The following is a 21,040-nucleotide window of genomic DNA, read 5'->3' as shown; positions in this document are numbered from 1 at the left end:
TCATTTCAACCAAATGCTATGCTCTTCTGTGGTTTCTCCAGATCATGCCGACCCTTCCTTACCAAAGTTTGGAGGCTAAAAAATATTAACTTGCTTCTTAAAGTGTGATTCTCATCTTTAAAATGCATGGTATTCTACTGAGTCATGAAGCCAGCACGTTTATGGCCACGAGATTGCAGCTGACGTGCCACTCTGCCAGTCTCGGGGGAGAAGACCCCATACCCTGTGGTGCTGGGCTGCACAGATGTGCATCTGCAAGCCCGAAACAAAGGCAGTAACTTTTCCTGGTTTTCTCTGCAGGTCACACTACACTCACAAAACCACTTGCAGGGCCGGCCTTCACACGGGAGAGCCATAAGGATGGCGGTGCACCTGTCTGGAGGGAATGACCCAGTATGAAAGGCGAGGCCACACCACTCTCTAAGTATAATAACTAAAGCTGTTTAACCTGCAGAAGAAAACCCAGTGGAGGGAACGGGAGGTGGAGAGATGGTGGCCTAGTGCGAGCACAGGGTCATACGTGCCTGTAGATTCCGAAGGATCTGAAGGATGAAAATCGGTGGATGTGTGATCACCATACAAAGGGCCTAAGGAGACAGGTCAGGCCTGTGCACAGACGATCTGGGAGCTCCCAGCTGGACCCCCGTTGGAACAGGGCTGTGGAGGGGTCTGAACAGCGGCAGCAAATTGAACCCTATTCTCTTACTGCTCCTCCCAGCCCTAACTCCACGAATAACTTCTCCCCTCCCCTTCTTTCTCTCTGCCTTCCAGAGGCAACTGATGTATCTTTTGCATAACTAATTTGAGAATTCTGGGCTCAGCTTTAGGGTGTCCCACCCGAGCAACCCGCAGAGGAGTGGAGGTCTGTGTAGAGGTGGGCAGGTTGGGCTCGGAATGCTGTCACCAGATTCCCTGGTGCCTGGATTGAATTAGCTGCTCCCCCAAACCCACCCTCTGCACCCCTCCTAGTGAGGATGACCTGGTTCTAGGGAAGTTCTATGTTGGGTGAAATGGAGAAGGTGATTGAGGCTTCTGTCCCAAAAGGAGAGAAGGGACAAAGGGCACACTGTCCAAAGGGACTGTAAGAGTAAGTTGGCTCCAAAAACTAATTCTGAGTTTCAGATCTGCCCCCGATCCAGCCCTCAGGTTCCATCCTTAAGGAAACCCAAGTCCCCAGAGGGAGAGTGCCCCTCCCCGATCTCCACACTAAGTGTGACCTGGGTCTCAGACACGCTCTGTGATTTTTCCTCCCAGAACAGTGAAGTCATAGGCTCAGTAAAAAAATCCCACAGATCTTTCTGGAATCTGAGGTGTCCTGGACAGGGTGTGGTTCTGGGGCACTGGAGACCTGGGTTCTGGTCTGTGTTCTGCCACTTACAGGACCCTGCATATGCCACCTCAGTCTCCACCTGGGAAAGAGAGGAAGTGGGGATAGAGATCATCAGCTCTGACCTGTCATTTACTTGTTTGTCACGTGACTTCGTGGGTACAGTCTTGCATCGTCAACCTGCCAGCACCCCCCCAACACACATGCAGTGTGGTAACTGTTAATTCTGGGTCCACAACACCCTGGGCATCTCTAATTATTTCAAAGGATATTCACATAGTTCCAGAAGAAGGAACTAATGTGAATTCAATTTAATTTAAAAATATAGCCTCTCACCAATATTCACCTCTCCTTCCTCCCTCCCCTGGGGACATATAAGTGAAGGTTTGGGCATCTCTGATCTAATTAGAGGGAATTCTGAGCAGAGTAGGACATAGTCAAGACAAAGAATCATGTGGGAGTTTCTTGAACTTCAAATGGGAGGCAGGGAGTGGAGATAGAGCAGACAAGGATTTATCCCAGTCCCAACACAGCTCAGTTTTATTATCTTCCATCACACCCTGCTTTGTAGCTTCGAATGCACCACAGTATGATCTTGCTCAGCCGATGCTCAGCTTAGCTGCAGTGTCCTCAGGAGACCCAGGGACAGCTGGATAAGCTCGAAAGCATCAGAATCAGGGAGTGGCTCTAAGAGACACACACACCCGCTTCTCCAACGTCAAACATCTGACTGCATGTCCAGTGTCACGGGTGCTCTGGCTCCATCTGCTATTTCTCCATGTAATCTAAGCTCCAGCTGCACTGGACCATTTTGATGTGTTTATGCTTGTCCTGTTCCCTCCTACCACAGGGCCTTTGTACATGCTGTTCTCTCTACATGGAATCCTCTCCCCTCTTCACCTGGTTAACCACTACTCATTCTTCAACCTTTGTTCAAGCATCACTAACCTCCCCAACTATATCAGTTCTCCCTGTTAAGACACTTGTACTGTTCTGCAAATCCTTTATTCAAAGTATTGATAATAGTCAAAATGTTCCACTTGCATGTGCAATTGTTGTAAAATCTTTCCTCAGCCAGTGGACTCTGCAGCATAGAAAAGACTATTTCTGTTTAAGTTCACAGTTCCTGGCACTTAGGAGGTGCTTGATAAATATTTTGAAGCCTATGCTTAGGTATCATATATGGGCCATAGTGCCTGGTTGCAAACATATTCATTCTATGAAAAATAAACTAACGAGTCATGCCTGGTGTTAAAGGTACTGGTACCCTCATGCATGAAGCAGGAGAGAAGTCACAAAGAATGCACCCACTTACGCAACAAGCCATTTCTGAGTGCTGACCATGTGCCAGCACAGTGGAGGTTAACGGCAAAGCGATGCCTCTGTCCTCAAGATCTGGTAGATACAGTGTGTCCAGCAAGAGAAAACAAGGCCACACGATTCAGAACAAGATGCCCACTGGAGTGGGAGAAGGAACTGCTAAGAGGGAGGATTGGGAATACAGGCTAAGATGAGACATTGATAGATTGTTTCTACTCACAAGTGAGAAAGGGACCCTGGGATGTCTCTATAAAACCTAAGAATTCACTGCACAGGAAATGATCATTCTCTGTAAGATTCTAATTAAATACATTACTGTTGGATCCAATCGTGCTAGTGCCTCTCACTAATCCATCCTGGACAAGGGCTGCAGAGTGAGGCTATGATGATTCAGGCTAAAAAAAAATGCAGTTGGCTGGAAGAGACGCGCAGCGTGTTTCTCGATGGGAACACAGTGAATGTTATCAAACACATGCAGAATGGCCACATTAACAATGCTAGACAAGGAGGAAAATCCTGGGGCAGGACAGCAGGTGGAGCAGAACAAACACAGATGCGTTTGTTTTCCCTTTACTTCCAGATATCTAATCTCATTAGATTTCAAGGAAACTGCAGAACTTGGAAACTTAAAACAGTGAAGAGAACGGGAGGGGCATCTTCAGTGGAAAAGATATTTAATCAAATTTGGAAGGCCAGTGCAAAGGGAAGGGCTGATTAAAGAAATAACAAGGAGCAAGTTATAACCTGGAAGACCTGCAAAGGGGCTGCAGCGGAGGGAGGGGCTACCTGCCCAGGAGAACCTCAAACAGGCACCGGAACCAGAACCACACGGGTCCCCGGGGAACAATCAGCTCCCTGACTGCTTATTCTAAAATGAGCTCCAGCAGTTGGAGCTCCCAGGCAACCTTCCTGTCCCATCCACGTTAAATAAAAACAGTCAACTGCAAATCAGCAGACCTCTGAGGAAACTCTGCAATGTGAAAGAGAAAGAATAACAAACAGGGGGAAACCTGACTCCAGAAGAAATACAAATAATTAAGGGAACAGCAGAGAATTTAATCGGAAGAAATCCCCAAATTAGAATGTCAGAAGATCCGGGGAGATATTTCATTCATAAAGCAAAAACAGGAGTATGCTGTGAAAGAGAAAAAAATGGAGCACTAAAAAGCATTTTTAAAAGTAAAAATTTGATTGCCAAAAATAAAGGCAAAGTAGAATGATGAAATTAAGGAAATCTGCCAAATCATGGATCAAAAAGTTGGGCAAGAGGAGATAAAAGGGAGGAGAACTTCATGGGTTCATCCCACTCTTTTATTTGTCTTCCAGTTTCCTTTAATTTGTTGCAATATCTCATCTGCTGATATATAATAGTTTAAGTGTGTGTTGTCTACCAGGACAGCACAGACTTGTGCTCCTAGTTCTGAGCAGAAAGAATGAGACATGATCCGCTGCTGAGCACATCACTGTGAAGCCTCAGGACACAAAGGATAAATAGAAGACCCTAAAAGCTTCCAGACAGAAAACAATAATAATAACAGGTCACACAGGAAGGGACAGAGTCAGACTGGCATATAGATAACATTGGTCATCAGAAGTCAATAAAACATACATTCAAAATTCTGTGAAAAATTAGTATCAACCTCAAATTCCAATTCCAACCAGACTATCAAATGTGAAGGCAGATTAAGAATGAGAGTCAGGCAAGGGCTCTAAAACATCTTCTCTTTCCCTTTTCTGGGAGGTCACATGAAAACAAACTTCAGTTGTGCTTATTTTTAACGAGTAAACTAAGAAAAGGAGAATACAAGAATCTAGGTGACCGTGGACGTATTGAGGGCTCCCAAGATGACAGCACTGGCGGAGGACTGAGAGCAGGAAGAGGGGCCTCCCGGAGAGAAAGGTGACGGCTGGGGAAAAGGGCACCTACAAAGATTGCCCGGAGTTTGGGAGAACCACACGACATCACAGAGGTGTTAAACGCAAGGAATAAATCAAAAGAACTAGAAACTAATGAACGAGAGAAAATTCTTATGAAGACAACATGTTATCATGCTTAGGAACAAAGTCTCTGGAGCCAGAAGGTGTGGGTCTGAATCCTAACCCTGCCATTTATCAGCTGTGTGACTGTGAGAAAGTAGCTGAACCTCTCTATGCTCATTTTCTCGCCTCTCAAATGGAGATAATAATAGGACCAAATTATAGGACTGTGGTAAGGAACTGGTAAGTTAATATTTGTAATGCTCTTAGAAAAGAACCTGTCACTTGGTAAGTACCACAAAAGATTTATTAAATAAGTAAGAAAACCAAAGCACTATATGAAAATCATGGTCATCCAAATAAGGTAAACAGATCTCAGTTAAAACAAGTTAATGGCCTTAAAAATAAAGAATGTGATCGTTTCCAGGTGACAGACCAAAGTAAAAGCTTAAGGACATTATGTGTGTGTTTTGGGCGGGAAGGGCAGGGGAGTCAGGATAGGCAGGGGATGAGAAGCATATATTTTTCTTCCAAACAGGGAAAAAGAAAGGCAAACACAACATTCAGGAAATACACCTCCCCCCAAGAAGAAGTCCATCTATGAGAAAGGCAGAGTATGAAAACAGAACAAACTAAAACAGGGTGAGATTACACATAAATGGCAGAGTACAGGAAAAGAGAATGTATTTGCGCGTGCCGCTCTGTGTGAATCAGCCAGATTCTCCTCTATCAGTAAGTCCACAGGATAACGTGCAAAGGAGATACATAAATAGATGGGGTAGGAACCTGGAACTGGGCTTTAGTTGTCAGCCAGCATCTCCTGGTTGATTTTCTGGAAACTAAGCACTTGGATAAAATTTTTCAAAAATCAATTTAAATCTAGACAAAGTTAACTTCCTCACCCCACAAAATGCACTCCCCATCCAAGAAGACATTTTAAATCCTGCCCTTTTTCAAACCTAAAGGCAAGAAAGTACCAGAATGAGCAAAATATGGTTCCAAGTAACTGTGCCGGGATAACCTAGAATTCTGGGAATTGGTGTTTGTGTTAGACACATGCAATCAAAGTACGGGTTGTCCAAGACGGAGGCTTCATGTCACAAATTGTACCACAATGTTCCCTGTTTGAGCTAGACAGACGGGTTAAGCGTTTTTGGCGAACATTTCATTGCTCAACTCTCCCTGCAGAATTCAGGGTCTTTCGCCTGGAAGGAACCGCTGCGTGTGTGCGGGGACGCAGGCGGGAGGTGTGCTGGTGTGCACTTTGGGGGTTTGTGCATTCCACAGCCAGATTCTCCAAACTGAGAGCTGGACCTCCCGGGGAAGCCTTCCCTCAGACATTCCTCATGTCCATGAGGAATTCATCACCGACTTCTCTGTACCAGTGAGCCCCCATGGAATTCCATCGTGGGCCACTTCACAAAGCCTCGTCACTATGTCATTTCATGCACCTCTACATCCCCTATGGTTGGTGAGCCCTTCAAGGAAAAGATCAACCATGACACACTCATCACTGCACCCTCAGTGCCTAGCACATTTATTTACACAATAACTAGGAGACAGAGACAGTCAAGGACAGAGACAGAGATGGACAGAGACAGAGATTTTGAGTCCCACTCTCTGCCCTGTTTTACTTCCCCTTCATTTTTGATTTTCTCATCACTAAGCATTTTTGGAATTTATGAACCTATTTTCTGAGGATAACAACATGAAAATTACCAAAAGCTGGAATGGTAGACATTGTGATGAGAAACCCACCTGTATGCCCTCACCCACCTCCCTTTGCCGTACAAACTCCCTGGGTAACTTTGTCCCCTTGGAGACTTCTGTGACTCTGTTCTCCAGCTGACCCACAGTTCAGTATCTCCAGGCTGCACCTTGCCTCTCAGCTCCAGACCGAACAGAAGGTTGAAGCAGAAAGTTCCTACTTCACACCTCCTGCCCCCTGCTGCCTATCTTGTTACCAGGCTGAGCTCTGGGAAGGGCCTGCACTGGGGCTGGCAGGAGAGGCTCAGTTGATTACTTTCCTTGACTGCCTCTCTTGTATGCCATGCACCTTGGGCCAGAGGCTGGGCCAGGAAACCTGGTGGCCATGGGCTCCAGCCCCCCCCCCCCCCCCCCCCCGGTCTGGAGAACGGGACTCAGCCATGGGAAGCAGCCTCGGACCACCTCCTGATTGCGGGCCTGCATCCTGCCCACAGGTGGAGCCGCTCACTCACCGGGACTTCCTGCGCCTTCTCTCCTCCGAAGCGGACGCTCCCCTCACTCCAGCCTCAACTGCCACCAACTGCCCGCTGCTCAGATTCCTGGTCTCTGATTGGGCCCCATCCCTGCCAATCCACTCAAGAGTTGAACTTCTGCTCCTCACAGCATCCCTGGGGCCAGGCCTTCCTCAGCAGCCCTCTTCATTCACTTAACTGGAGCCTCTGGATTCACCTCGAGGAAGACCCTCTCGCTCTGGCTGGCGCTGCACTCGGCCTCCTGGGCCCTCTGCAAACCCTCTTGGTCCACACTCCGACCAGAGTCTCTCTCCCGACTCAGCTCTTTGAGAGTGAGACCAAGTGTTATTTCTAGTCTACACCCCCAAGGCTTAGGACAGGCCACAGTCAGGACAAGTCAGTGTCCGGGCTTCACCACTTCTTCCCTGGATTATTCCAGAAACCTTCACTGTGAGCCTCCCACCCCTAGTCCCCACCTCAGTTGACTCCCTCAAGTCTCCTGGCCCCAGGAAAGGCTCTCAGGTTGAAAATCTACAGGGTAGAGTGAATTGGATGGAGTTGCTGAAGCTTCAAGTATAGTCCAGGGCCAGGTAGAGGTGAGATGAACACACCGTGAGGGAAGAACTGCATGGAGTGGGACCACGGCCAGGGGTGCTCAGCAAAGTATCTCCCCAAACCGGAGAGGCTCAGAGAGCCAGATTCATTAGCAGGGTCTGGAATCCGGGATGGACGGAAGGGGCAGGGGTGGTCCGGCCCTCGGGCTGTGTGTGGTAAGTGGGATCTAGGGAGACCCCAGAAGAGCAGAGAGCAAAGCACGAAGTAGAGTTGCAGAGAAAACCTAAAGGGCCCGGCTGAGGCTTGGGGACCAGGCCTAGGGCAGTGACACTGAGGCAGGAGGACAAAAGAACCAATGGAGGAAGGAAGCAGGAGGAAGAGGTAAAACCTGCAGAAGGGCTTTGACAGGTTCAAGGGCTTTTATTAAATACCTGTGACAGTCCGTCCAAAGCAAACAAACGGCATGAACTTAATATGAACCTTTTCCTGTTGGCACTAGGGAGCCATTGAATGTTTTTTCATTGGGCAGATGACAAAATCAGATCTATGCCTAGGAGACGATGGCTGCCAGGGAGAAGAGATTAGAAACTAGCCAAAACATTCTCAGCAACATTTGGGGCTCACGAAACCTTTATAAGGGCTACAGGCCGACTCTGAAAGCTTCAGTCGGATGGCGGGGTCCTGGTTTGGGGACTGCTTGTATCCACGGCAATAAACCAATTTGGCAAAGAGTATTTTCTCTCATTTTGAAATGTCAAAGTATAATTAGGACATTCACAGCAACATCACTCACATTAATGTTTGAAGACCATACATTTCGAATCCATCCAGGGTCTCTCATCATTGGAATCTGGAAAACAAAAGCATCAGAAATTAATTAATGGAAATGTTGTGGAATGAGAAAGCACCACCTCATGAATGTGCTGAAAACCACCGAACAGTGCACTTTAACATGGTGGGTTTTGTGGTATGTGAATTATAGCTCAATCAAAAAAGGAATTTGAATAAGAAGAGTGATGTTAGTAAGGTCTTTTTTTGATCGTGTTCAAGTAGAGCCTGAGGTCTTGGTCACAAAGAACACACAGTGATGTCATAAATCTCCCCGACTCCTCCTCTCCTCCTCCGTCTCCTCCTTCCCAGAGCACGTGGAACGCGCTGGGGAAACTTCAGGAGATAAGGCAACATGGAAAAAGATAGGACTGAGGGTCAGAAGACGTGCTTTCCAGGTTCTAGTGCATCTTAGCTGGGTGACTGTACAGGGCTAGTTTTCTTATCTGTAAAATGGGCGTAACAATAACCCTGGAGCTGACAGGTGTGTTGTGAGCATTAACTGAGTCCATTCTGGCTAAAGGGCGAAGCCCAAGTGCACGCAGGTGCTATTAAGACTGTGGGTGTGAAATTATCCAAGCAAGTAGGACCCGCACAGTCTGCTTTTCCCACAGGGGCCCCAGTTAGAGCTCCCAGCCTAAGGGATGTGTTGAGTTTTCGAAAGCCTTTAATTATACCTAAGTTATATTCAAAAACATATAAAGCAGCCCAGAATCAACAAGCCCTGAGCCCCTTTCTCCTGTTTCCTTCCTCTGGTCGTGCCCTCCTTGCCCTGTCACCTACCTGCTACTCGTCTAGTGCATTTAGCTTTTCCCGACCAGACTGTTGATTGGCTGATAATTAATGGTGTGGCTTTACCTCATTATTTATTGAGTTTCTCTCAGGGGTCAAGTACTTCGCTGGGTAGTGGGAAGGCAGAGAGACGAGTGAAATATAAATCTTGTCCTTGAGTTACCCATAATCAGGTGAGGGGTGGTGGGGAGGAAGACGTGAAGGGAAGTTTTCTGTGGCCAGGGCCACCATCAGCACATGCCCAGGGTCCGGGGGGAAGCACAGGAGGGGGCCAACGGTTGGCCTGAAGGAAATAGAAGGAAGGATCCAGGCCAGCCACAGAAGGTGACACCTGAGCTGCTTCTGAAGGACGGGTGGGGCTCTTGGAGAAGAAAGGAGGAAGAAATTCCATTCCAAGCAGAGAAGAGAGTGTGTTCAAAGAAACAAAGCATCACACATATGTTTGGGGGACAGTGAGGACCGCCTGTGACTGGAGAATGGTTCCAGCTCGAGCAGGCAGTACAGAGGAGCCTGGGGTGCTCCGTGGTCAGGAGGCATGAATAGAGTGGGGTCATTAAAGAAAATTATTTTAATGCTTTCCTTAAACAAAATCTTTTGAAAAAGCCCATATGTAAATAGAAGGCGAACGCTTTGGTCACATCAGGGAAGAGGCCTGGAGATCCCGGTCTTGGCAGCAGAACCCTGGCTTCAGAGACCACGATTTGAGAAAAATCTCTGTACCCAGTGGGGAGCTACCCAGAACTAGCATGATCAGATCTGTTTTATAGAATCGCTCTGACATCTGTGGGTTGGAGGCAGAAAGGCAAATTTAAAGGCTCTTCTAGCAAACAATCGGCCAGGTGTGAACAAAGGTGATGACAATGGGGAGGGAGACGGGTGACTGTGAGTGCCACCTAGTGGGAGGGTCCCCGGGCTGGCTGAGCAACTTGGATGGGTCGAATGGGTGAAGAAGAGGGAGATTTTGAGGATGACTGGTTTCTGGTCTGGGTGACTAGGTAGATGGTGGTATCAGTAACTAACTGAGGAAAACTGAAAGGAAAAGTTGGGGGAGGACTATGAATGTATCCTGGGACCACATCCGGAATAAAAAGCATAGATTTTCCTGGAAGACAGAACCTGGGAAAGGAGGCAGATGTGAGTCAAGGGATTCTACCCAAGTCTGGATCCTGGCTGGGAAAACAGAACAAGGCGACTGGCTTCTTCATCTATAACTTGCTTAATATGGTAATCAATTCAGTCCTGGTTTCAACTGAACACGGCATCTGAAACACTTCTGGAAAGGAACCCAGTTACTACCTCCTTTTCAGCTCCTCTGGAATATTACAGCATGCTGCAAAAAATCATGCCACTTGGATACAGACGTTCTGGACCATCCAACTCAAATTCCTCATGGGGCACAAACACAGTCACAAGCCCACCAGCGCTCTCCGGGGACAATAGTTGCACTGATTTTACACTCACGAGGTAGGCTAGGAAGGCAGGCGGCAGTTTAAATTCACAATGCTTGGATTTGGTCCCAGTTAGAAACGAAGTTTCAAATCAAATACCAAATACATGTTTTACTGCCATGGGAGCAATGACTCTGATCCCCCAAGAATTTGGTTTGATTTCAGAGATTAAATATAAACACAAGAACACCAAAAATGGTGATCCCATGTATTTCAGTAGTAATTTCTCTCAAGGGTAAGAAGGAAATAATCTCATTCCACCCCACGGCTAGCTGTCTGTTGTCATTCAAAATTCTTCCACAAAATTTGAAGCCCAGCCTTTGGACCCCGGGTACCCAGCAGTTAGGAATCATGGGGGAAGCCAAAAGTGAACTTGGGTTTGAACCCTCATTCTCCCACTAAGAGCTGGGTGGCCTTTAGCGAGGACTTTAACCTTTCTAAGCCTCAATCTTCTCATCTCTAAAGAGAGGTGAACGATGAAATAGTTCCAGTGCTGATGTAAGAATCAAAAGAGATAATGCTGTGCCAAACAATAATGGACAAATTTTAGTTGCGACTCCAGGATGATGATCACGATGTGGAAGACTCGGTGTGAGGAAGAAGTGAGCATCTTCTGAACAGTTGGTCTGCTTTCGCCCTATTTATACGATGAAGTGTGCATTTGCTCAGGTCCTTCCTTAGGCAATGGGGGCCAGAGCCACACGGCTGCTCCACTCCTTGTAAATGAGCTGGTCTCTATGAAATACATGTTTGTGTTAGCCTCAATCTTGCTCTGTTTTATGCCTTTACCTCTTTTTTCCTTTTATTCCTCATTTAATTTAAACATATGTAACTACTATGGACTGAATGTTTGCATCCTCCCAAAATTCATATTTGAAGCCCTAATTTCTATGATGGTATGTGGATGTGGGGCCTTTGGGAGGTAATAAGGTCATCAGGGTGGAGCGCTCATGAAGGAATTAGTGCCCCTCTAAGAAGAGACAGGAGAGAGATGAGCTCTTCCTCTGCCACGTAAGGATGCATCAAAAAGTTGGCCATCTACAGGCCAGAGGGAAGGCTCCCACCAGAACCAGACTATGCTGGCACCTAGATCTTGGACTTCAGCCTCCAGAAGTATGAAAAATAAATTTCTGCTGTCTAAGCCACCCAGTCTGTCGTATTTTTGTTATAACAGCCTGAGCTGATCAAGACAGAAATTCTGTTACGTTTTGAACCATCTTTTGTCCTTGGATATGTACAGATATGGAAAGAGAGATGATAATAGATGATAGATAGGTAGATAGATAGGTAGATAGATAGATAGATAGGTAGATAGATAGATAGATAAAAATGGAAAAATACTTGGAGAATGAGCATGGTAAATGTGGACAGATGAATAGATAGGAGATTGATGGACACTTTCTTGTTATGCTGTGTTGATTTGCTTGCTCACTGGACTACATTGATCATTATAGGGTAGAAGACACTTGAAATAGAACCACAAAGACTGTTCCTGGTCCAGACCTCTGTCACTTAGAAGTGGAATAATACCGAACCACTGACTCACCCTCTCTAATCCTCAGTTTCCACTTCTAAAGAACATATGTGGTACTACCTACCTCAGGGCTGTTGTGGGAGTTAAATGAGAGATGTACTTAAAAGTGACCAGCAATGTTCATAGCAGCACTGTATACAGTAGCTAAGATATGGAAACAACTTAAATGTCCATCGACAGATGACTGGACAAAGAAGTTGTGGTATATTTATACAGTGGAATACTACTCAGCCATAAAAAAGAATAAAATAATGCCATTTGCAGCAACACGGATGGACCTAGAGATCATCATTCTAAGTGAAGCCAGAAAGAGAAAGAAAAATACCATATACTATCACTCATATGTGGAATCAAAAAAAAAAGAAAAAAGAGGGCATTAATGAACTCACCTACAAAACTGGAAACAGACTCACAGTTATAGTAAACCAGGGGAAAGAGGGTGGGAAGGGATAAATTTGGGAGTTTGAGATTTGCAAATGTTAGCCATTACATATAAAAATAGATTTAAAAAAACAAATTTCTTCTGTATAGCACAGGGAACTATATTCAATATCTTGTAATAATCTTTCATGAAAAAGAATATGAAAACGAATATATGTACATATATGCATGACTGGGACATTGTGCTGTACACCAGAAATTGACACATTGTAACTGATTGTACTTCAATTAAAAAAAAAAGGGACCAGCACATGATAGGTACTCAGTGAAGCTGAACTTGAATCTCCACGTAGCCTTATGATGATCAAGGTCCAGGTCATAGTCTCCTGTGTTCCTGGTGGGGCCTTGCTCACTGCTACGCCTCTGCCCCTGACTTGCTGGAGGTCACATATATAGGGCCTAAGTCCAAATTCAAATTCAGGTCTGTGTGACTCTAAAGCTCTTGCTGCAGTTTCACAGATGGAGAAATATTTGGATGACAGAATTCCCACCAACACAGAAGGACAAAGAGGGAGACCTGGGATTACCAGGCCTCGAGCCCACAATGATGGGCCAGGCTGTTCCCAGTTTACAAGTGGGACATTCTGAAGTTCCTTTGTGAACATTTTTTTTTTTTAATAGAGTAACATTTTCACACAAAAAGAGCTCTACCAAAGTGAGTTCGCTTTTCCAGGGGGAGGGAGCCACAGTGCAAGCTGACCTAGCAATGCTGAACTGTACAACCAGGGACCTGCTGCATTGCGGCCCATTTATACAGCCACAGACAGGTGACATCCATCCAAATGTCAACTGGAGATTTCAGGAAGGGCCCCTGGAATGCGGTGGAAGGAGCACTGGTCTGGGGATGAGGCAACTCAGGTTTTAGTTCTGACCGTCTTGCTGGCTTGGAGGGGGCCTTGGGCAAGATACTTGTGCTCACTGCATTTCAGTTTTTCCACCTGTCCAAGGACAAAATTGCACTAGGTGATTCCTAAGGGCTTTTTAATCTCCAGAATTCTGTAAGCCTACATGCACGTGCCCTCCTAAATCAGATTCCAACGCAAGATCCCCAGCACCCTGCCAATACTGATTTGAAATAAGGGAAGAGGATAAGGAAGGGTTTGGTCTGTTTAGGAGGAGGTGGGGAGAAGAGGAGGACCCTACAGGTGGGTCTGGGATTTGACCCAGTCAGACTCTAACCTGGGTCTCCCAGGAGTTCCTTGGAATAGTGTAGAAATGGAAAGAGAATCTGTAGTCAAGAGCGTTGGATCTAAACCCTGGTTATAATGCTTAATAATGCTTGGTCTTGGGTAGGTCACAGCATGTCTTAGAAATTCAATTTCTTCAACTACAAAGTAAGGTTAATAATACTTCCTGCATCTTCAAAGTTAGCAAGGGCAGGTTAGGTGCTTCTGATGCCCCTGTCTCTCTGACCCATTCTCTGAGCTCATGGGATTACACAAGGCCAACCCCGATAATCCAGGATAATCTCCCTATTTTAAGGTCAGTGATGAGTAATACTAATTCCACCTCCAACCTTAATTTTTCTTTCTTCATATAATTAACGTATTCACAGGTTCTGAGGATCAGGACACGGACATATTTTGGGGGGCCACTATTCGCCTGGCACAGCTTCCTAATGGGATCACCCACAATTCCTTTTGTGATGCTACAGTTCAATCTCCATGCTGTAGCCAAGGTCATCTTTTTGAAACACAATCTGGTCATGTCACTCCAATGATTAAAGCCATTCAAGTGAATATATAAAATGTATACAATTTTTTAAACCCTTCCTTAGCTTGGTGAACAAAGTTTCCACCCACCTGTCCAGTCTCATCTCCCACCTGCACCCTTTGATCTCTCTGACCCAGTCATACTGGCCTTTCACTCCCCCCACCTGTTCAATTTATTCTCTCCAGCCACAGGACCTTTGCACGTGTTACTTCTGCCCATTTCAGCTGGTTAGCTGCTACTCGTCCCCCAGACCACAGCCAAGTGTCACCTCACAGAAGCTGTCCCTGGCATCCTTGACATGTCACATCGTGTTACACCCTCTGATAGCACCCTTATCACTCCTTCACAGCACTCAGCACAGAGGGCAAAGTTACATTTGTTTGCATAACTATTCAGCTAATGACAGCTTCCTCCATCAGGGACAGGATTGTTCTCACTGCATCCCCAGGAAGACAGTCAACGCATATCTGTTGAATGGAAGAATGAACATATGATTTTCTCAATATACAGATGAGGGCACCTGGAGCTCAGAAGGTCGAGGAACTTGGTCAAGGTCACACAATGAGCAAGTGGCGGGTGGGTGGATTTGACCGAGGTTTGACTGACCTCTTAGCCACAACATCACTCCTGCATTTCAGGCCACTGGTATGGGAGGGGCATGGTATGGATGGTCTTTTTTTTGTACTTTTCTTAAGGGAAGATGAAGGCAGTGTTGGGCCCTGCAACCACTGGAGATGTGACTCCCAGGATAGAAGCGACCCCAGTCCAGAATCTGACCCAAGCCTCGTATTTCATATGCGGTCCCTGGGAAGGCAATGAAAGGAGGCACCCCTACCCAGCTCTGCCCGAGGGCACGGCCCTCCCAGCTGCCACTCCCGGCCCAGAGGCAACTCCAGGGGTGTGCTTAATAGGAAGGCTTAAGCTTCACAGGGGCTAAATAGGCTTCGAGTGCATGTGTGGGGGTGGGAGGCGGGGCCGGGTATTAGATTACAGATGCCCTCAGATTCCTTGCAGCTCCTACCACAGACAGGTGAGAGAGCCCAGGGACTGCTTGCTCAGTGCTATGCAGGACAAGAGACGTTCTTCAACACCTGAGGCCCTAAGAAACCTTCCAGTGTTCCCTCCACGGTTTGCAGTGCTCTTTATGGGGGATGCCGGCTGCAACCTAAGAGGTTTGACTTCCCTGAGATGTCAGGTCTGAGAGGCCCTGGCGGCCCTCCTGTCAACAGTCTTGGCTGAGCCCAGCCTTCCGGCCACCTCCATTAAGCCCCCAGACACGTGAGGGACGCCCTTGTGGTCTGTCCAGACCAGCCCATCCAGCTATCAGTTTCCACTGAGTCATCTCCACAATACACCAGGAAGCAATGCATCACCCAGCCAAGTCCTGCCCAAATCCTGACCCGTGAAATCCAGAGGTAAATAAGATCACGGTTGTGTGAAGGCCCTGAGTTTTGAAGCAATTTGCTTTGGAGGAATAAAGAGCCAGAACAGAGGATGTGGTTGTGGGGAGGAGTCTGGCTTGCGTTTCCCTTTGTGTTTAGGTGTAAAATTACATCTGTGTCTCTGTTCACGGTGGAGAGTGACTGTGACTATTTTCCCAAGTGTGTCTGTGCGTCTGCTCGTGTCTGCTCCGTCTGTGCTTCTGTGTGTTTGAGATGTGTGGGTTCTTTTTTTCTGTGTGTATCTGGGTGTCTATTTACAGCAAAATGAGGACATTCCTGTGTGAAATCTCATCCCAGTGCTTACGTGCCTCCTTGTCTATTTTGAGAAGAATCCACACGGACCATAGACGTCTGCACATGTGTGTGTTTATACAAGGATAAGGTCTGATTGGAAAACAAGGACATAGCCCCTAACGAGCAGGTTCTAATGAATTCACTCAATACAAGCAGGCACTGAGCACCACTGTTTGCCGGGCACTATGCCAGGATCAGAGAGGAGCAAGGCCTGGTACTATGTTCCGGGCAAGGCCAGGAGCTCAGGGATCCAGGAAGCATCAGGCCAAGACGAGAGCCCAGGGTTCTCGGGGCAGATACACCAGGCTCCCAGGGCGCCTGCAGCCCTGTAAGCCTGGGCACCCGACTCCCACAGGTGAGCATCGCAAAGCTAAGCCACCCCTCTCTCCACCCAACAAGCAGAGCCGCAGTCCCCGAGGAGTTCTCATGGGGTGGTAATCAGTCTTATGTGAAAACCAGTTGTACAGTGGGGCAGATAGATTTGGAAACATTTGATAAAACAGAGATAAAGATGTATTTTCCTGTAGAGCTGCTCAGTGCCCTTACTACCTCATTGTACGCTGTCAATTTCCAAAAGGGACTATAAAATGTAGCATTTCCCCAAATAGCATAATCTCGAAATCCCTTTTCTGCTGAGCAAATGGTGGTATTTGTGTGTCAGGTAGCTTCCATGGGGGAAATTCTGATGCAGAAATAACAGGGGTAGTCTCCAACCCTGGGTGTCAGTCATGCACACCTCCCATCTCTTCCCTCGGGGAAAGATGAGAGAGTCATTTTAGGAAATTGAGGTCTGAATGGGGAGACTAGTGGAAGGAACACGGGAGGGTTGGGAGTGGGGGAGGGCGGGCAGCAAAAAATGAATGAAAACAGATGTTTACGCCATGGTGATGAGAGACGAGACTGAACTGAGGCCAGAGGAAGGGAGGTTGGCCCCAGCCTGCTCCGCTAACATCCCCACACCCTCTCCACGCAGCCCTTATCGCACCAAGAGCCCTGGGCACACACTTACACACTAAGATTTCCTCCTTCCCTAGCCAGGTTAGCCAAGGTTTGTCTCTCTCAAGCATCCATGTTACAGAGTGTATTAACCATGTCTTTTCATTTTCTATATTTAGTGCTTTAATATCTAAAGCTTTGCTGACCCTGGAGAGACAGCCCCTCTCAGAATGGCCGAAGAGAAAATTCAGTGTCGCTTCCAAACACCTGGTCTAGTGATTCAAAAGAAAAATCAGCACGATTTCTCTATTTTCTTCAGAATAAAAACCTCTTACAAGTGGCCCAGCTGAAGTCCAGCTCTCCATGACTGGTTTCTCCTTCAGGTCCCAGGCCTGATGACTTTCAGGGCACATCTGTCACTTGTAAACCAACCACTCCAAAGCCCTTAACTCAACCACCTCCTTGATCAAGCGTTCTCTGGGCCACTGTCCACCTGTCCTCATCAGCCCTGGAGGAGGGCCCAGACAATGAGGGACAGCCCCTGTCCCCCAGAGCCTGCTGAAACCATTCACACCGGCCAGCCCTAAGCCTGCTCACCCTGCCTGTCCATCCCTCCCCTTGGAAACCACAGTAGAGACGCGTGCCCACATTTTCCCGCTTCCTTCGACCTCCTGACTGACCCTGATGCTTCCTCGTGTGGCCCTGCAAGGAGTGCCTGCCTCCTGTTTGTAGGGATCTGTGAAAACCATAGACTTCTTCCTTCACGACAGTCATTTCTGGGTCTGCATGTCTCACCATACCTGAATTAAGCAAATCTCGGTTATCCTTAAAACACTTGGCATCCTGGAGCCTCAGGACAAGAAGGTGGGACTTGGCAGAGGCAGCCATGATCACATGGAGACATCGACATCCCCAGGAAGATTATACAAAATATTTAGGGACAGTTTTAGGAAGGCCACTGACCCTACCAAACAGACACCCAGAACCCGAAAGGGCACATCAACCTTGGACACAACAATTGGTAATTCACATAGCTTTTTATAGGGTGACTAAAATATAGATTCTAGAATCTGACTGGCTTGAGCTCAAATCCCTAGACCCGTCACAAACTATCTGTGTGATCTTGATCTAGTTACTTAACTTTTCTGTGCTTCAATTTTTCATCTGTAAAATGAGGGTGAGAATATATTGTTATGATGAGGATTGAATGGGAGTGAATTTAAAGCACTTAGCACAGAAACAGGCACATATGATGCATCAAATACATGTCATATCATCATCATCATCATTATTATTATTATTATTACCTCTACATATAACCAAATGACATACTAAAGGGATGGAACAGTTACTCATGGGTGTTGAGAGCCTGTTGTGTGAACCACCTCTGCCAGGTGCTGTGGACAAGCCTGACTGCTGTTGCAGTTCAGAGCAAAGAAACCAGCGAGGACTAGATCAGACAAGTCTAGTCACACATTAACTGAGTACGTCCTACGTGCCTTGCCCTGTGTTAAGTACTGAGTTCATCACTGGGGCAATTACAAAGATGACTAAGATATGATCACTTGAGTTATTTATTCCTAGACTAGTGTGGAAAAGTAACACACATCCATGGTGAGTTAGGTGCCATCCCAGGTGCTTCCCACATTTAATTTCTATCATTCTCCTCCAAGCATTGTGGGTATTACCATCCTGGTTTCTACTGGAGAAGCTGAGTTTCAGAAAGATTGAGTAAATTTCCCAAGGCCACACAGCCGACATGCTTTTTGTACCCTAAACCACTCCGCCCTCCTTTGTCCAGCTGACTCTTACTCACCTTCCATCTCCTTTGTGATATCTGGCCCAGCTCCTGTGGGTGCAATCAATCATTTCCATGTCAGCACCTGGTTTGTATCTTAATGCTAGCACTTGTCATAGGACCTGGCCTGCCTGTCTCCCCCGGACTCGGAGCTCCCCACAAGCAGCCACCAGCTTACTCTTCTTGCTCATTAGAGCCCAGTACACGGTGTCACTCGATGACCGTTAGCTGGATGTATGAATGAAAGGAGTGATGTCCTGCAGGTGCAGTCAGTGGTACCGAGACCACATTTACGGCACTTACAGTTTCTCAGCCTGTGAGACAGTGACTCCTCAAGGGCTTTGCATTTCAAGGAGTCAAAGCTTGAGAAGGAAAGAGGCAATCAGAACCCAATACCATTGGGCGGCAATGTGGAGGCTTGGTTTCTGTGTCCTCCCTCCTTTGTCCTCTTCTCCAGGGACTCACACCCCCTTCAGTCACGGAGATGGTCAAGCCTGAGGCGAGGTCCAACCCTGGCAGGGCTTCCCTGAAGGCTTGGAAACCACGAGGCCCATTAAGTCAAACTTTGTTAATTTGCACCAAGCCCGAGGCTCATGTCAACATACAACACACTTTATTTTTTCAATTACAAATAATGACTTGGCCTCAGCAACAAAGTGCCCCCTAGAAAGGTTTTGATGTGGATATATCTTTTTAAAAGAGATACAAATAACACAGCATTTTGCATATAAACGAGGGTTCTAAAATGCCTGAGGGCCACTTTTTGAGGAGAGTGATTTAAAGGAGGCCCGAAGCGCAAAAACCTGAACTTGGCTGATGGGCCTGAGCAACGGCCTCAGACCTGTAACTGACAACCCAAAAGTGGCAGCTCGTATATTGCATTTATGCTCTTAAGTTTCAGGACAAAGCTTCTGTTCACAAAATGGGCAAAGCCTCGTGTCCGAAATATCACAGATTCCAAGCGAGAAGGCTCCTAATAAACCAGGTTTACTCTGTTTAAAAAGAAGAGCCAGCAGCAACCTCCTGAAGGGCACCGTGCAATTCAGAACCCCGGGAGAAACGAATGCAGCCCATGTTCTCACGTTTGCATGCAATTTACAAGCCCAGCTTTTAAAAAGCAGGTGCTGGCAACCACCAGCCTGTTCTCTGCATCTGTGAGTTGCGTTTTGCTTTGTTTTAGATTGGTGGTTGCCAGAGGCAGGGGGTGGAGTTGGCGAAATGGGTGAAGGGGGTCCGAAGAGACAAACTTCCAGTTGTGAAACAGGTCTTGAGGATGTAACATCCCACGTGGTGGCCATAGTTAACAATACTGTATTGTATATTTGAAAATCACTAAGAGAGTAGATCTTAAAAGTTCTCATCGCAAGAGAAAAAAAAAAGTGTAACTCTGTATGGTGATGGATGTTAACCAGACTTACTGTGGTGATCGGTTCATGATATATCTATATATAGAATCACTATGCTGAAACTATTAAATGTTACATGTCAATTACATCTGTTTTTAAAAACAGCTTTTCTATGCCATCTACCAATTCAATATTGGTCTGGACTAATCAGCTCAACTTTTAAGTTTGTGGGGAGAACAAACAGAACAAACTTTTTACCTACAGCGTCCACAGATTTAATACACTCAGCAAATTCAGTTGCTCTGAGGAAAGAGTTTATGATGGGAGGGTGGGAATGCTGGAGAGATGAGAAGGCACGTTTAAAAAAAAAAAAAGAAATCAAGCCCCAATCCATTAGCTCAAAAGGGGATGGGGGATGGGTTTCTATGTAGAAACAACAACCACAAAGATGAAGAAATTGCTGCCTCTGAAGACACTAGGTCCACGTGACACTGTTCTAGCGTTTCTCAGAAGAGGCGGGTGAGGAGGGAGTCAGTCACGGCAGCCCTGATTCTGGGGAGGACTTTCGCATCAAGAACTCAGAGAGAGCCTCCTGACCCTGTGTACGTCCAGTTCTTTCTACGAAAGCACCTGGTCTCCTGAGACAGCTGCGGTCTAGCTGGCCCCCTGCCAGGCTGGAGAGCGGGCAGCGGAAGACTCAGCACACGATGTGCCCCACTCTCCGGGCTCTCCCCGGAGCACCATGAGCTGAGCTGACCCAGATGACAGACACCCACATCCCTGTGGAACTGGGACCTGCGGGGAGGGGCACTGGAGGGAAAGGTTGTCTGCTGATATGGAGAAAATCACAACGCAGTTTGTGCTGGACACAATGGTGCTCTCCGACCACCCCTGCCACCTACAGCCTGGCCATGACTGCATGCAAAGCCGGGTACTTCCAGGTTGGGACGGCACCCACATTTGAGGGAAGCATGACAAGCAGGGCCTGCCCTCTCCTTCTCAGGGGGTTGTTCCTGATCTGGGGGTGGGGCTGGCTCCCGGCCTGGGGAGATGGGAGGAGGTAGCTGTCA

The 21,040-nt window shown here is 46.9% G+C and overlaps 1 protein-coding gene across 7 annotated transcripts in view; it reads right to left on the bottom strand.

The window, feature by feature from the left end:
• Nucleotides 1–21,040, bottom strand: part of LPIN1 (lipin 1) — a 113,561-nt gene that overhangs the window by 73,350 nt on the left and 19,171 nt on the right. For all 7 annotated transcript variants that reach the window (XM_032497049.1, XM_032497045.1, XM_032497044.1 and 4 more), the window contains exon 2: nt 8,192–8,248. In XM_032497049.1, the coding sequence (XP_032352940.1) occupies nt 8,192–8,248 (57 nt within the window). The remainder of the gene's footprint in view (nt 1–8,191; nt 8,249–21,040) is intronic.

This window comes from Camelus ferus, chromosome 15, assembly GCF_009834535.1.
Source record: "Camelus ferus isolate YT-003-E chromosome 15, BCGSAC_Cfer_1.0, whole genome shotgun sequence".
In the NCBI taxonomy this organism is placed as follows: domain Eukaryota; kingdom Metazoa; phylum Chordata; class Mammalia; order Artiodactyla; family Camelidae; genus Camelus; species Camelus ferus.
Note: the sequence above shows the minus strand (reverse complement) of the source record. Positions and strands in the feature narration are given on the sequence as shown.